The sequence below is a fragment of the Limulus polyphemus genome, unplaced genomic scaffold (assembly GCF_000517525.1).
Source record: "Limulus polyphemus unplaced genomic scaffold, Limulus_polyphemus-2.1.2 Scaffold46, whole genome shotgun sequence".
In the NCBI taxonomy this organism is placed as follows: domain Eukaryota; kingdom Metazoa; phylum Arthropoda; class Merostomata; order Xiphosura; family Limulidae; genus Limulus; species Limulus polyphemus.
This window is the reverse complement of record NW_013665656.1, coordinates 6,491-25,234: the sequence shown is the minus strand read 5'-3', so window position 1 is coordinate 25,234 and position 18,744 is coordinate 6,491. Positions and strand designations below refer to the sequence as shown.

Here is an 18,744-nt window from a genome sequence, read left to right as displayed (position 1 = left end):
CTAGTTATGTGTAGTAAGAGGTTGTAATGTTAGGTCAAAAGTTACTGTACAAATATATATATATATATATATATTAATAAATTTGCTGATTGCATTAGTTTTCAGCTCCCTAAGTCAGTATTTGGTGGAAGCACCTTTGGCAGCAATTATTGCTGCAAATCTTTTTGGATACGTCTCTACCAGCTTTGCACAATGGGATGGTGTAATTTTTGCCAGTTCTTCCCGGCAAAATTACTCCAATTCTGTTAAGTTCGTTGGGGATCGTTGATGGACTGCAATCTTCAAGTCTCGCTAGACATTTTCCATTGGATTCAAGTGAAGACTATGACTGAGCCACTTCAGAACATTCAATTTCTTCTTTTGAAACCACTCCAATGTGGCTTTGATCTTGTGCTTCGGGTCATTGCACTGCTGAAATGTGAATTTTCGACCCAGTTTTAGATTATTGACTGACTCAAGTAGGTTCCCTCATGGATTCGCCTGTACTTTGTACCATCCATCCTCCCCTCAATCCAGCTTTGTGTAGGGATCGGAATATTGTCGATGTGTGAACACCGACTCCCATATCAAAGTCACTGTTGGCTTCACAGTGACATACTTAACCAGTTTCCTGCTTGCCCAGCTGCTTAGTTTGGAAGGGTGGCCTGATCTGGGTAGTGACTGGGAGGTATGAAGCAAATTCCACTTCTTAATGATGGACTCACCATACTCAAAGGGATAATAAGCGACTTTTAATTTGTTTTATAACCTTCTCCTGATCTGTGCTTCTCTACCACTTTATCCCTGACTTGTTTGGAAAACTCTTTGGTCTTTATGATTGGTTTGCTGTATCACTATATGAGTTGTGGCTGGAACAACTGCATTTACTCTGAAGTCAAATTAAACCATTTTAATTACACACAGACAGAGATCATTACACTAATTTTGTGACCTTTCAAACTAATCTTTTGCACCTGAACTGATTTAGGGTTGTCATAGAAAAGGGGTTGAATACTTATGCGAATGAGACTATTATAACTTTCTTTGAAAATCTGACTTACTTATATAGTATCAGCATTTTTTAGCTTTCTCAGTTTGGAGTAGATTGTGTAGATTCTAAATATAAAGACTGTAGCCTTTCAATTACTTAGATACTTAGTTCCAGCGTTAAAATAAAAATAAAACGCACTTTTATTAATTTGTTTAAGTTGCTAAAAGAAGCTTTTCTCTCCAAAGTAGATGTAATGAAGTGGCTAAGTTACAACAAGCAAGTATTTATTGTTACATCACTGAAAATAAACAAGCAATATTGATTTGAAAGTCGATAAATAAAAATGACAGATTATGAAAAGGTAATCTACACAAAGAACTGTCGACTCTTCAGAGGAGGAATAGGGGCCATGCCTCCTAAAAGACTTTGAAAAAATAAAAAATGTCTTATTTTTTTTATTAATATCTATATTTTCTTTGTTTTAGACGTCAAATTATTTAAAAACTGAATATTTTTGTAGCAAAAACCTCAAAAGATCTTCTTATTCCGTTCTATGTCATTCATCGAGATGACATCTCGCATCGTGAGGCACAGAACAATTGCGTCTCTAAGCTCATTATTTCACTTGTTATCTGTACAATTTCGCTATGCTACGACGGAAAGAACCGAGAGGAGCCGAACCTTCTCACCGGGTTTCACAAGGATTATGAGGTCGGCCGCACATCTAATGGAACCAATCGGAATCTAGGTTTTAAAATCATCCAATAAAAATGATTTTAAGTAGTCAGGAGGAGCACGCAAGCCTCAAAAAGACGCTGTGATCAATTTAGTGATTCTCTGATTATTCGGTGTTTTTAAGGATATGAACAGTTCAAAGCTAGCTTCATTAAATAATATCATTTTAACAGAGTGACGATTTATTTTGACTTGAAGATTATTTCGAAGTTTTACAGTTTGAAAAATAGTTAGGCCTTGTCTGGCACGGTGACGTTACTATCATGTTTGCAGCTATGAAAGACCGATGACTCGAATTCGCGTATAAATATACCGAGATGCCTAGTAGATTACTGTTCTCTATTTTGGGAGTGAGATTAAAACATCTTCCTCAACATTAACAGCAAGTTTTTGTTGACACAATTTTGAACTGATAGGGCTGGCAGCTAGTTAACAGCATCCATCGCTATGCAACACTTGAGCTACTCTTATCTGACCAAATAGTGAGATATGACTGTCATCTTATAGTGCACCCACGGCCACAAAATGCGGGGCGCCATTTTTCATCAGTAGGACACGAACTATGATTCCTATAGTTCACAGTTTGGGCACGCTAACCACATTGACATTCCTGGACCGTAAAAAAAATGAATCAAGTAATATGTTGTACTCTTCATTATGTTTTGCCATTTTTGTTTCTTATGATACGGAGTAACGCATCCAGTTGCAAGTGACATTTTATGATACAGGGAATAATGCATCGTCTTATAACTGATATCTTATGGTACAGGGAGTAACGCATGTAATTGTACGTAACATCTGCATTACATTCACATAGTTGCCACATTTTTTCCAAGTTTTATTTACCCCAGGTTTTCTCTAATTGTACACGAGTGCGTACCACATACTGACCTTTCAACTTTCATTCGTAATTGTACTTAAATGACACCATTTTATATTGTAATCTGGTTATAAAGAGTAATAAAAACTTCAGATACGCTTACTTTTATAATACTGAAAAAGACCTTCAAGCAACGACATTAGAACTTGAGCGTAGAAAATAAAATGTTACATTTGTATTTGAGCTAACTTATCATCAAACACAGTGAATTAAATAGTCATCACCAGGTTAATGAAAGTGACCGACCAAGATTATGTTCATTTACACCAACAACTGACAACTGATTTGTGGCCATGTACTGGTTCTGAGGTTAAAAAAAATAGAAGGTCCACAATATTTCCAGATTCTTTACAACCCTGGATTAGTGCGTTAAACTTACAGCTGCAATTAGAGCCACGCATACTCATAACAAGCTCACTGGTTAACGTAGGTGGTGTATATTATTACCTAACTAATATGGACGAAAGTAATTTATAGTAGATTAGGATTCAACCGTGGTACATGGGAATTAACTGGAGTTAGAAACGTGTGTTTCATATAGCCAAAATAGTTATTACTTTTGATATTCGTATTCTCCAGTGTAACGATTATGAGGTGCAAGGAAGTCTGCACTTCCATTGTTACATGGTATCTGTTGTAGAGATAACGACCTTAATACTTGTGAACCAGATATGCAACAATAGATACAAATCTACTCGTTGTTTCAGTGGGAAATATTAAATACATCTATATTAAGTGTATTAGTACGTTTTTTTTTTAAATGAGACTTAAGATTACGATGCATTCCACTTACGGGTATTACACACACAATATTATTGGTTGAAATAAAATAAAAAAAGAACAATTTTAACATTTTCAATTGGTGTGCTTTTAATTAGGTATTATAACGTCATAAACGTTGAACAACAATGAAATTACCTGTATTCTTCGGGAACACATAACAAGGAGATTTTTCACTGAATGGATGTTACATAATTTACTTACCGACAAGTTATTGTACTCGGTTTTTTCGTAAGGCCTCTTTCCTTCAGTCGCTTTTCAAAATCATCGTCACATTCCTTAATTTCATCTTTTCCATAACATTCTCCGCCTTTCCAGTATTCTACATAATTTGAATAATATTTATAAATGCTACTCTTATGTACTATGAAAAATGAAATTCTGATGTACCTCTATAATTTCATTGTGTGTAATACCGAGTTTCCATTTTTTCTTAAAATTTTCATTTCAGGCTTCCCTTCGCTTAGTCGTTGGCTAAAACCTTTAACCACTATTGCTTAAGTTTACCCAACTATAAAATGAGTACCAAATAATGTCTAGGGGTTAGCCTGCGATGGACTGGCGTCCAGTGACGTTTTGGGGATATTTCATTTGAGGAGCCGAAAGAGGGGGGCAAAGAGGTATTGGATTCAGAAGGGATGTAACAGAAGAGGGTTAAATGTTATTAAATACAAAAGAAATATGCCATTACTTTTTTTTATTATCAAAAAAGCTGGATTTAGCTCAGACTCTTCTCACTGTTTTGTGGCGATCTGGTTCTGTTACAAACTACCATTATTATGACTCATCTGGTTGGAGGTACTTTTTTATATTCGAGTTAAATAGGATGACTACCTCGTCCGTTACACAAAATTAGCACCTTTATGTTAGTGGGATCCACAATGTATGGAGAATTTAAGACCCTTAAAAGACTAAATCCTGAAACCTAGCTGTCTAGCGTTTTGTCGTGTATTTTGTTTTGTATTTATGGCAAAGCTTCCAAGGCTATCTATCTGCTGCTTCCCTTATTTTGAACTATTGAACACAAGGAAGACAGCCAGTCAGCAGCAGCTTACCATCCATGCTCAAGGAATTGACTGTCACTGTGATAAATCAGGACTTTTGATAAGCACATAAAACATACTGGTTCGCCAGATTCAAATTCCAGAGCTCTACCACAGTGTCAACCCGCGTCTCGTTGTCTATATATTTAGTCCATTATTTGAAATGTTATTTGGTTACCAAATGGGTTATCTACATTTTTAGACGTAGAAAACATCTATAACATATAATGAAGAAGCAGCAACTGAACTTACTTAACGAAACTCCGAAAAAAGTATGTATTTGGAAAAATGATTTGAAAACTTCCCCATATTAGCATCTGTTATATGATTTCATCGTAATAGTTCTTTTAAATTTATAAAACTAGTCAGAGATAGCTTATTTATTATTCAATCTTTGTGCCACCTAATGCTTTCTGAGAAATTTCATATCAGTTGGGTCCAAGCCCTTTTGAATGTAAACATATCGTTGTGGTTTGATCCAGACTATAGATATGGGATATATAATCCAACAGATGCAGCTGAATTAACTACCTTAAGCTAACAGCAGGCTGAAACAAACAAGTTCGCTTACTTTCATTCAGGTCACGAAAACCTGCTATTTCTTAGATAGGCCTGGCCTGGCTAGGTGGTTGGGGCGCTCGACTCGCAATTCGAGGGTTGCGGGTTCGAATCCCCGTTTCATCAAACATGCTCGATCTTTCAGTGGGGGCGTTATAACGTGACGGTCAATCCCACTATTCGTTGGTAAAAGAGTAGCCCAAGAGTTGGCGGTGGGTGGTGATGACCAGCTGCCTTCCCTCTAATTTTACACTGCTAAATTAGGGACGGCTAGCGCAGATAGCTCTTGTGTAGCTTTGCGCGAAATTCAAAACAAAGAAGCAAACAAACTTCTTAGGTCTAAATGCATTACAACGTTAATTATACCGGGCATTGGTAAAGTAATCTACTCATATTAAATGATAATTAATTTTATTATGGTTCGTATTTATTGTATTTGAATGAAAAATAAAGTAAAGATTAACCACGGACTTGCGTTTAGAGAATGTCTTTAAGTAAGTCAAATATGTCGCAGTTGATTTAAAAAAAAAGAACTCTGTGAGGGTAAAATATAACGGTTATGTTGCAAGTCTTTCTTTGTCGATAGGACTTCTTTGCTTTCATATACACAGTATTGTAATCTGTACCTGTAACTTACACGAACAGCTCCGAAAAAAAACCCATATAGGTTGTTACCCTTTCCAGAAAAGTGTACTGGATACAAATCGACATGATCTATCGTGTCTCGCCGTCTGGTAGCCCTCATTATGGCTTTCACGTAATGACTTTATATATCATTAATGCAACATGTAAATTAAGCACATATTGATTTCACGATGATTTCCCAGATTCTTTACCATCCTGGATTAGTGCGTTAAACTTACAGCTGCAATTACAGTCATACATACTCATAACAAGCTCACTGGTTATCGTAGGTGGTGTATATTATTACCTGACTAACTTGGACGAAAGTAACTTATAGTAAATTAGGGTTCAACCGTGGTGCATGGGAATTAACTGGTGTTTGTCTTTAACTTAGTATTTGCGTTCATATCTAAATAAACTTCAAATATTCAAGGATCTTTAATATTCGTTCGTTTGATGACATTTCATTCCATCCTGAAGGGCTGGGATCTTTAATATATATATATATATATATCAATTATTAAGGCTGGCGAAGAGTAATCTGTTGATCGGTAATCAGGGTGACATTACATCACAATATGAACGATAATAATTTTCTAAAAATCTTTCTTTATTAGTTCTATACTATTGACTTTTGATATACTTTAAAAGTACATAGGCGTTCAAATACATTAATGCATAAAGGCTGAAAATCCATATTTAAACGTTTTCGTACAGTTAATTAAGTAAATTAAGAACTATAACGAAAGATAAACTATTTTATTTTTCACATATTGTAAGATAAAAAAATTACCATGAACATTAAATAATAAATGGAAAATGGATGAGTATCGTTTTAAGAAAATCAATTACTGATAAGTAAAGGAACGTTATTTGAAAATCATCAAGACACATTTTCATTAAGTAAATTATTAGTTAATCTTATTATACCAACAAAAGAGCCAAAATAGTAGGCCTAACTAAGAGTCGCATAAATATCTTTTGCATTATTTTTCCCATCACCTTGAAAAAACTTTTTTATCTGAAGAAAAAATCAACATTATGAACATAACCCTTGATACGAACACATCTTTACTAAGGTGTGTATTCAGGTGATTAAAAAAAATTAATACAAATTATTTAGGCTTAGTTCGACGTCCTAAATGAACAGGGTGTATCTAGTTGCGAGCAACGCTATCCTTCTCTTGGATTGTCACACATAGTCAAGGCTAGTGTAGTAAAAGATCAGTCAACTAGACGTTATTAACCCTAGAATTACTGTCCGTTTTCTTAAACACATTTTTGTAAACAATTTACGCACCAGACTGCTTGTGGGTCCATGAATTTGTTAGTTAACGATCCTTAATAACATGCGAGTCACACAAACACATACCAAAATTAAAATACAAGCAAAAACACCATCAATATTGTATTTAATCCCAGTAATTACTACTCCGTTTTCCCGTATGTTTTACACAGAAAACGGGATTGATTTTACTTAATTGTTTTTCATCATTATTGTAACAAACAAAAGTAGGAAACAATGTGTGAATATCTTCGGTAGTAAACAGTATGAAAACAGGCAAATTATTTAATTACTTTGTCACAAAGTTTGGCAAAATAGACATATACAAACACACACACATTGATAATCGACTAGTTTCCTAATAGGGGTAACATGACCTTCTGAGAAGTACTGAAAGAACTTTAACGTGGATATAATTCAAAGTTTCGACACTGTCACCGTCCGGTGAAGTTGTCTAAAACTTCCTAAGTTGCTGCTTACACAGAAAAGCTAGCTTACAGACAGAAGTAAGTACACATCACAATACATTGTGTTATTTTGTTACTTGTGTTACTTGTTGGTTCTCCACACAACTCACAAATATAAATCTGCAAAGTTCGTATCTTGTCCTAATAGCTGTACAAATTTACTCACTTATGTTAGAAGTATCAAAAGTATTTATCATGGATAAATAATGAAAAACTGTTTGTGGTCAATCCAGTTTTAAAACAGAATAACCTTTATCACAGTCTTTCTTATTTCAGTGCAAAACTACACGATGAGCTGGCTATCTGCGCTTTGTGCAACACAGGAATCGAACCCCAGATTTTAGCACTGCAAGACCGTAAGCTTACCGCTTCTCCACACGGGACCTTTTTCATAGACAATTTTTCTAGTTCATTAAGAAATACTTCTGGTTGATTCAGTTTGGTATTTTCGACATAAACAATACATCAAGTGACACATGAGCTAAACGAGATCCCAAAGCTCAGGCGTTATCCCTAATTTAAAACTGCTGAACAAAAGAAGCAATTATTCAGCAGTATATGCCACCCACGTGGCTAATCTTAACCGAACAGCAGGACTGATTGTCACACTTATACCGCCTTCGTAGCTGAATGCATGGAGTGTGTTCAGCGGCATATTGCGGCTTGATATTTTGTGTTTACGATCTGCAACACAGTATTATAACACGCTCAACTCAAATACAGTTTGGAATCAAAATAGTCCTTATCACGGCCAATTCATCTAGTTCATTAAGGTGTATTTTTGGTTAATCCAACTTGGTTACGGAATATTTCTCAGAGGCTGTTTAAACTGGTTAGTTTACTTATAATGGAATTGGAGAAATATATTCTACATCAAATAACAATTAATCCAATTTATCTTATTATCATTAATGAAATATGATGGAATTGTAAACAAAACAAAGAATAAGTAACATTTCTGTTAACCCATCTAAACTTTTTACTATGTCTTTTTGGAGTTATTTCAGAAGAAAAAAAACATGTATTCAATACCATTAAGCTATTTATCAAAGACTTGACAAAGCCAGATTTTAATATAACGTAACAATGACAGGTATTACTGAAGTTTCGCGCCATCTAGTTTCAAATTCAATAACATATGGAACATGAAAATAAAGAAAATAATAACAAAAATACGAAAAAAAAATTAAAGGACAAGATGTTTTTTTTTATTATTCTATTTGGGAATTCTTAACCTACTAGGCAGCTTACCCTCGATAGCATCCTCTTCTTCACAGACGTAGTTGATGTGTTTCCTCGTTAGTAGGATGAGATCCCCTGTTTGAAGTCTCTCTTCTGACCCCAGACAGTTAGTAGAATAGTTCATAACACAGTTCATGCTACTCCGGAGGTTACTGCAAGAAGGAAGTAACGAAGGAGATAAATACACATTAGTCTTAAGATTTTGGTTAAGTATGTTTCGTAAGGGTACAAATAATAAGATAGTTTATGATATCCGTCTTATTCTAATCATGTTATAGATAAATTCGCCCCGAGTTTTACGTTTCCATAGAAACAAAAAACAGTGTAAAATAGTATTTTATTATTATTCGATCGATGAAGAATTTCATCATTATTCTATAGTTAATTCCAACACACATAACATATAAAAATATGACCGCGTTTTTGGAGAAAACATTACACAAGAATACAATCATTGAATTGTAATAACTATATTGTTCTGTCCCGTTTTCTTTGATTCAGTTTTATGAATGACAGTTGGTTATATAGCTTGTACTGTTTGTTGAATTTCATGCAAAGCTATTCGAGGGCTATCTGAGCTATCGGTCCCTAATTTTAAAGTGATAGACTAGAGGTAAAGTAGTTAGTCAACACCACCCACAGTCAACTCTTGGGGTAGTCTTTACCAATGAAAAGTGGGGTTGATCGTTACGTTATAACGCTACAACGAATAAAAAGGCGAGTATGTTCGGTGACGGGATTCGAACCAGACACCAAAAGATAGCGAGTTGAGCGCTCTAACAACCAGGCCATGCTAGACATGGAATATATAGCAATCATACTGATTCACAAATCTATACTAAAAAAACCTAATTCGGTAACTTGCCTAACTTTAGATTGAATTCTTCAAATCCAACTCTACCAAGCACGAGTTTTGCGTTAGTTTGTTGAATTATGTTTACAGTGAAGACATTAATTTTGTGTCATTGTAACTGAATATTTTGGTACCATTAAACCTCTCTCTCTCTTGCAATTCTTATCATACAATCAGTTTCGTATACTAAAATCGCTATTACTTCAATGATTTATAATAAATAGCAAGATATTTTTACTTTAAGAAATGAACAAGGTAAACGTATTTAAATACTCCCTTTTCTGGATATAGTTGTGTTCATTGGAATCAACTTTTTATATTTTATTTTTTTAAATCTGATATTCTGAAACATATTTCCTTTTAAACAGCACTTCTTAGCAAGGATAGGGAGATAACTGTCGATAGATGGCATATATCTAAAAACTTATTTAACCTATCCGGAGGAAATTAATGGTCCCTTCCTTTTGCTAGTGCAAATGTATACATATTTATAAAGATTTCTGTCTGTAATATTGTATTTATATATTTTTTATCATTGCATATAAAATATTCTTCTATTTACAAAAAAAGCCTCTAGTATTAAAACCATCTATCAACTATATTTAGGTTAAAATAATCCTAGTACGGGGGGTGGGGGTAGAGAATAGTATGCAACTCTCTCTAGTTGACAGTGAAGGATATAGTGTACGAGACATCCGTATAAGTTTTTACTTTTAACTAAAGATAGGGGGATACAGAAGAATAATCCACAGTATTCATTCAAAGGCCAGTAAAATTTCACTACTAACGACTTGGGTTAGTAAATCTTACCACCACCACCACGTTGATTGCTCCGCCATGTTGCTTGGGAGCCACATTAAAACTTACTATTTATCATACTCCCCACATTGTTATGTTACCAGTAATGTTGTTTTATTTCCTACGTATTCGAAGACTAAAAAATACTTATCATCATAATTACCACATGGCCTAGTTGTTACGGCGCTCGACTCGCAACCTACGGGTTCGTATCCCGTCACTGTACATGCTCACCCTTTCAGCTGTAGGGGTGCTATAATGTAACGGTCTAAGAGTTGACGGTGGGTGCTGCTTGTCGGTTACCTTCTCTGTAATCAGCAGTTCAAAATTATGGACGACGACATATAACCTAAGCAGCTTTGTCATAAACACAACAAACAAACGATGAATCCTCCTTAGCCGTCTAGAACCTGAATGCATCTAACCAGCTATGTTGAGTTTTATTCCTTACGCCCCTGAAGGCTATAATACTTAGTACGAGAGTACATTTATTAGAAGTAGATTTGTCTGTTGTTGTTAAGCGTAAAGCTATACAACTGGCTATCTATGCTGTGCTTACCGCGAGTATCGAGCCCGATTTTTAGCGTTATAAGCCCTCAGACATACCACTGAGCCACCGGGAGGGTAGTATAGGCAGTAGCATGTCACACCTTATCCTCATGAAGAAAAGAGATAAGTATCTTTCCACTATATTCTTTGACCATTCGTGTGCATATATTTCATAAAATACGTAAGAACTTCAACGTTTAAAAATACACAATGTGCATTTTTAACGTTGAAGTTTTTACTTATTTTATCTTTCCACTGTAAAGTACATAAACTAGTTATACAGTAAGTTTTGTCATCTCTCTTTCCCCCTCTCTTTATCTCTGTATATATGTGTGGTTATATATATATATATATATATAACGTTAATTGTTTTGGAATGGGAAGCTTGTCCTGTGCGTGAGGGTACATACCTCGTAACGTTTACACACTGTAAAAATACAGGGTGTCACTAAAGTATGGACATATAGGAAATCTCATTAACTATATTTTTTTTACCTCCACAGATTAAATATGGCTTTGTCGAAAGAAGAGAGAATTGAACTGGTACTTCTCAATGGACGTGAAGGGTGGTCATATCGAAAGATAGCATACCAAGAGGGTTCCACTTGGCTTTTCCACGGTGGCGAAGGTGGTTAAAAGTTTCAAGAAACGGGCAGTGTCATGGACAAACCCAGTTCTGGACACCCAAAATTATCAGACGAAACGAAAGAAATTTTCATGGCTAAAATTTACGCTAGCCCCAAAAAATCACTTCGCAGGACATCCAAGGAGCTGGGTGTTCCCAAAACAACCCTCAGTCGTATCTTAAAAGAGCAAAAGTTTCATCCGTACAAGTTACAAATCTTGCATCACTTAACAGTGGATGGCCCTGATAGACGACTCGAGGTATGTGAATGGTTTTCCAATAAATTGGATGAAAACACCGAAGACTCTGTGTTGTTCAGCGATGAAGCTTTGATTTATGTGAATGGTGAGGTAACAGACAGAATGTTGCATCGAGTTCACGTGAATCTTGCAAAGCGCATCAACCTTTGCATCACAAATGATGGAAATCATATTGAAGATGTTATTTGTTAATATTCTAATTGAATAAAATGTTGTTGAAAATTTCATTTCTTGAAATTTTTGCCTATGTGTCCAGACTTTAGGGACACCCTGTGCTAATAAAAAATTTGAAGCAAGGATTATACTGACCTCTTTGTTATGCTCCAGGCTTAAAAAGAAATCATAATTTAATGATTTATTGGTGTTTTCTAAACGCAAAGCTTTAGAGTGAGCTATCTGAGCTGTGTCCAATACTGGGATCGAACCCTAAATTTTAGCATTATATGACCTTAAACTTACAACAAACCCATCAGGGGGAAGGGCTCATTAATTTGCGATCAAATAAATATTATTCTATAAAACCTCAGGTAATATAAATTTAATTATTCAATAGCACAACTTGTTGATTTCTTTGTTTTTTTGAAAATTAAAAACAGGTTATTTATACCAAAATTGTTCCAATTTTAGTAGGACCTACTTCTTGCTTCTTTTTACGTAAATTGAAGGCTACACGATCTTTCAAGTCATGCTTGTAAAAAGCGTACTTCAACTTGTTATCTGAACGCTAAAACTGTGGCTTTACTAGTTTCTTACTTTCACTTCACCGAAACTGGTTGGATTCTCACTAGCCAAGTCTCCATACTTCTAATTCAGTTACCTTCTAACACAGCGAGACGTATATTTGTTTAGTCAATACTAATTATTTCTTGAAATATCTATAACACTCTGTATTCGGGGGCGGGTTGGCTCTGTGGCAGATCCCTATTTTTTGGAGCTGGTGACCCGGGTTTGAATTCATGTGATACCCCAAAATATTCCCTGCACTTTAAGCGTTATAATAGTGACAGTCAATCCCCTAGCATGGATGATAGGGTGCTACTTGTTGACTGCCTTCTCTATTTTCAGTAGTTCAAGATTGCGAACAGCGGTACACAGCTTTACCAATAAATACAAACATACACGGTTAGGTTAGTATTTCCGTTTCAGAAAAATTCTCGCTCAAACGATGTTCACATCAATCAAAAACTCGGATAAGCAGGTACCACAAAATTTCACTTACAGGACTGCGTTAGATTGCTTATTGTTGTGTTCGTTATCTAGTAAAATTTGTTACAAAACTCCAAGAAACCCGGATTTATTGTATACATGTGGTTGAGTAAGTTACATTCAAACGGTTTTGAATATGTAAATCAGAGTTTTACGTGGCATCCATAGCCGATATAACGTTACGGTGGGACAGTGTGTATCAAAACTACATTTTGAGATTATTTAGTGTTACGTAACTAATATGATGTGATACCATCGCAAATTGGGCGTTTTTTTTTCGTTTTTTTTTGGAAAAGGTATGTAACGCTTCAACCGTCGTAAAATAGTTATATACTCAGATCGTAAAGATGTGTTAAGAATGGGAATATCCTTTGTACTTAATGACAAGAAATATGGATCAACTTGGAGCACTAGAACCATCTAGAAGGAAACCTGCAATAAGCCGTTCCCCAACCGAGATAGGCAAAGTACAGCATTTTATTGACAGAAAGATCAGTGACAAAATCCATTTATGTTTCCTAGGCAAAAGTACGCTGTATAATCAAATCCCATGTATACAAATTATTATCACGACATATCCATTCAACTGTCGCATACCTCGAGCAGTTGGCCCGGCATGGCCAGGTGGTTAGGGCACTTGACTCCCAATTCGAGGGTCGCGGGTTCGAATCCCCGTCACATCAAACATGCTCGCCCTTTCAGCCGTGGGGGGCGTTATAATGTGACGGTCAATCCCACTATTAGTTGATAAAAGAGTAGCCCAAGAGTTAGCGGTGGGTGGTGATTACTAGCTGCCTTCCCTCTAGTCTTACACTGCTACATTAGGGACGGTTAGCGCAGATATCCCTCGTGTAGCTTTGCGCGAAATTCAAATCAAACCAAATCGAGCAGCTGTATACTTAAAAAGGCATTCATGCTATTCCACACCAATTCACTCCAGTCAAGTCGCCGGACGATAGCGCCTACGGATTTCTGTACGATCAAATTGTAGAAACAGGCGCTAAGATAACGTCGTCCTCGTACACTAGATAGATTGTGGAAAGCATTTATGTAAGAGAGGTGTGCTTTGGGCATCATAACTTTATGAAGGAGAAGATTTTTGCAATAGCAACTACGTTACAGTATTATTGTCAAGATCCACGATCGTCTTACAGAGCATGACTGGACATAGCAACATAGAGTTAATGATGTGGTGAGACTCCGAAATTGCTTTAGTATGACGTACTCAACCTCTATATTTGTATAAAATAAAATAACATCATTCTATTACAAATGCTTTGTCGACCTTTTACATGCCACTGATATTATTAAGTGCAAGGCATTTCAAGGGTATAATAGATATTCGATAGTGAATGTTAGATCTGATACTAATAAAAAAATAACAACAACTAAAATGTCGATGTTAAAACAACATCCTATCTCTTTTATCGTTACTATTAACTGACGTTTAATATTTATATAATCTATTGTTAACGTTTAATATTTATATAATCTGTTGTTACGTGAGCATTTACAATACTGTCCAGAAAAATAGATATGATTATATGATTCGAATAGAAGGCCAAGAATAAGTGACAATTATAACGCTATTCTGTTAGAGCCCTTTCGTGGCACCTTTCTCGTCCAAGCCAATCAAAAATATTACAGCATTGACGTCCATGAGCCAAACTTATATTCCCTTAATTACAAAGACAAATAATAACAATAATATCAACAAATATATATATTCTTGAAAACATAAAATATTTTTCAATAGGAAAACTAGCATGAATATGTATGTTACAAACAAAATAAAACCATAAACAAATCAATGCGCTACTAGGAAAAGTTTTCTGGCGAGCTTGAAACATTACACAATGGGAAATATGGAGATCTATGAAATATCTTAAGATTTATAAAAATCTAATGGCTGAAAAACTGAGTACATGTATTTATGGACGTTCTACGCTTCAACAAGTTAACATTTTTCGTAGCACAATTGTTTTGTTTTTTTATTTCATATACACAGTCTTAGAACATTCAGACAATAATTCATTTTGAATTTACTATGGGAAACTGTGTTAAATAAGGATGCCGGAATCAAATTATATTTAGGTTAGCAAATGGTAAGTAACATAACTATAGCGTAACTCATAACGATTCACTCTCGGCTTGCGGCAACGTCTCTAAATTTAAAACAATTCAAGTTAGGCACATCGGAGCTCATATTTTAAATAACCTGTTCATGACTGGCAATAATTATGTAAAATATTTGGATTATTTATTACTATTAGGGTTACACTCTCTTTAGTTATATAACAATGTCATATTTCAGACCTACATATTTCAATGTCACTGAGAATGAGACCTAAATAATATTTTAATTAAAGGATCTTTGACATTACCACCACTTCGATTATTACTATTATTTATGCTTTTATTGGGCCATGGCCTATCAAAATATTTCCACCAGCTCATTCTTCCAGTCTTGAAGCACGAAGTTGAGGATTTCATTTGTAACGAGCCGCATGTGAATGTAAAACGAGAAAAGTATTCAAACATTAAAAATTCCTTCGAGCTGTCAAAAGAGGGTGCTAAAACAGAAGATGCAATAATAAAGTTGTACTTATATCTATGAACAAACAGTATTTTTCACATTATTGCACAGTAAGAAACAAGAGTGCAAACGTTAATGTTTATGAACCGTCTCCCCCCCCCCAAGACATAAAAACCATTCACCCCAAAGCAAAAACCCCGTAAATCCAGAAATGTCATTTATTGGCAGGTTAATCGAAACAAAACTTTTGCATACAACTATACTACTTAATGAAGTGTTTCTACCAAAGCTTATCTATCAGTTAGCACCAGAGAAGTCAATTTCGGGTTATCATACGTTAAAGTGAGCTGTTTTCCAATTCAAATGATGCTACGGTACAGGATAATCGAAGCTCATTTGCTACTCGGATGTTATTACTAAAGGTTAGAACTCCTGCGTATAGTTATCACAATTGTTTTTAATTCCACCATGGAATATGAATTATGAAATAATCTTCCTGCTAATATGTTTCCGAAAAGCTTCCTTTTATTTAAGTTTCTGTATACATATACGTACCTTGTACAAGAAATATTGTTTGCAACGTAATACAATTAACTTGCATGAGTATTTAAAACATTAATGAAAGTTAATTCAATTTAAACAGTCAACATTTCATTATGAGTTACAATAGAATAGTACCCATTAAGCCTTTTTTCTTTTCTTTTTTTTAAATAACGTATAAGTTTATTTAATTGTCACAAGTTAAAAGGACTATCTAATATGGCTTCCATGGAAAATATGATTTTCAACATAGTTGCAGTTCTTTTCAAGTATAAAATTTAAATCTGTATGAAGTGAAACGCTTATGATAAAATGTACTGATAGGTGGCGTAAAATATTGCTCGATTTCATTTCCTCTATATTTGCATATTCTAAAGCAATCTACTTTACTTATGAGAATGTATATTTCTAAGTAGAACTAAATTTTATTTATCTTATAATGTCATTAGTTTAGTATACTATAGAAGATCTAAAAATAAATACTAAAATCTGCATACTAGTGATGTATTAAGTCTTATGTTCTGTTTTACTCCATATAAATTTCAAAGATCCTTTCAAAGTATAGTTCGATCATGCAGCAATGTGAAGCCTATTTTCACTTTGCATAAGCATGTGTTATCAGTACATTAAAGTTTTCAGAGGCAGTGTTATACCTGCATAACTTCATGAGATCCAGTTGCGACAGAGATGTTTCATCCTTCGTTCTTTCATAAGCGATAACAGTTTCACATTTTTGTAACTGGTTATTTGAACACGTAATGGCATAACCGGTAGAGAAACCTATAAAAATAATAATATAGATTTATAAAACGCCGTCTATGTTAAGACTATATATCAAAATGAAAATTCAGAAGCATCTGTTATTTTTAAAACATTAAATATCTGTAACAGTAGATGTCATTATCCAAAAAGTTTTATTGTTTGTCGTAAATATCAGTTTGCAATTTTGACCGACATCAATCACTTACAGTAATCGACTTCTAGATATACTTTCAGTGTGGAATTGTTTTTTGATGGCAACTCATACACATACACACAAACATACACATATATCATGATTTAAGGTCTCAGTCTTTTTTTTTTATATCCAGTAACAAAACCTTAATACTGACGTATTATTCGCGTCATCTGGTGGAAGAATAATATTCAGGGTATTTAGTCAGTTCACGAAAAAGCTAAAAAAGTTTTGAACATATGCATCAAGATGACAGAATAAATTTCAAAGTGGTACAATGGAATTTTTATTGAGCCTGTACGATCACGCATTTACTCAATGAAGAATTATTATAAAATGCAATAATTATAAAACTTGTTTCAGTGAGTAGAAAATTCAAGTGTTTTCGACCGGTTATTCTTCTCAGACAAGTACATGAATTAAGAGATGTTTCTTTTTATAAAACAAATAGCTTGCTAGTTTACCGAAACGTTCGTCAACACGGATACATGTACATTGCTTTCATCATGCATCTATATGAATGATATTTGTATGGAAGCAGATCTTCGTACTAACAAAAGCATTACCAGATGTCACTTCATGTGTTTTTTTTTTTTTTGGCACGATTCATTGAGGTCTACCATAGAAGTAAACAACTTCCTGTGAAACGACTTCCTGAGTTGATCCATGGGAAGCCATACGACTAGTGGTTGGATCGAATCGACAAAGGTTAAACAAGTGTGGCACCGTGACGTTAATGTTGCAGACTTGTTTCCCGCCCTTAGTGCTGCGTATTTTTTATATTTTAATACATAAATCTCACATCTAACTTCACTATTTGCGATGTGCATGTCAACATTATTTGCATAATATCCGATTACAAAACTTTTTCTTTTTTTCTTTTACACAGTTTCACACTTTCCTGCTGCCCATGAGGTGAAGGTTTCGTCGTTTGTTTTTGAATTTCGCGCAATACTACACGAAGGCCATCTTCGCTAGCCGTCCCTAATTTAGCACTGAAAGACTAGAGGGAAGGCAGCTAGTCATCATCACCCACCGCCAACTCTTGAGCTACTCTTTTACCAACGAATAGTGAAATTGATCGTCACATTATAACGCCCCCACGGCTGAAAAGGCGAGCATGTTTGGTGGGACGGGGATTCGAAGTGAGATAAAGGTCAGGAGTTATTAGCAAACAACAGAAGAACGTTTCATAAAATGAATTTTAAGTGTTGACTCTAGTCGGGTAAATTCTGAGGATTTGTGGAAGATAAAAGCGCGAAGTGTTTCTGCTTCGTTTAAAAACACCTCAAGATGGTGTTAGATATATTGCAACTGGTACATGTCAGTATATTATTAACCGTTCTCAATCTGTATTTCGGGGACCACAAGAAGTCCGTAGACTCCTTGAAGTGATTCGTGGAATAGATACGTAATTACAGACAGAGAACAGTATCTTTTGTATAGATGTCATTGTGGTCCGCTGGATAACAAAACATTTATTGGGCCAGAAACAAAGCAGTTTGAGAAACACTTGTCTATAGCATTCCAATTATTTTTACCGTTTCTTTAATTGAGATCACATTCGAACAGCCTTGGCTTGTTTCTTCGTTTGTTTGGAATTTCGCGCAAAGCTACACGAGGGCTATCTGCGTTAACCATCCCTAATTTAGCAGTGTAAGACTAGAGGGAAGGCAGCTAGTCATCACCACCCACCGCCAACTCTTGGGCTACTCTTTTACCAACGAATAGTGGGATTGACCCATGTTTGGTGGGACGGGGATTCGAACCCGCGACTCGTAGATTGTGAGTCGAGCTCCCTAACCACCTGGCCGTGCCGGGCCCTCGAACAACCTTAG

The 18,744-nt window shown here is 35.2% G+C and overlaps 1 protein-coding gene across 1 annotated transcript in view; it reads right to left on the bottom strand.

Annotated features, from left to right (window-relative positions):
* LOC106462478 overlaps nt 1-16,762 on the bottom strand; it is a 23,760-nt gene extending 6,998 nt beyond the window's left edge. The window contains exons 1-3 of the mRNA XM_013922408.2: nt 16,605-16,762; nt 8,594-8,736; nt 3,570-3,687 (exon numbers count right to left, since the gene is read on the bottom strand). Coding sequence (XP_013777862.1) covers nt 3,570-3,687; nt 8,594-8,736; nt 16,605-16,618 — 275 coding nt within the window. The 5' untranslated portion in view covers nt 16,619-16,762. The remainder of the gene's footprint in view (nt 1-3,569; nt 3,688-8,593; nt 8,737-16,604) is intronic.
* Nucleotides 16,763-18,744: the final 1,982 nt, after the last annotated feature.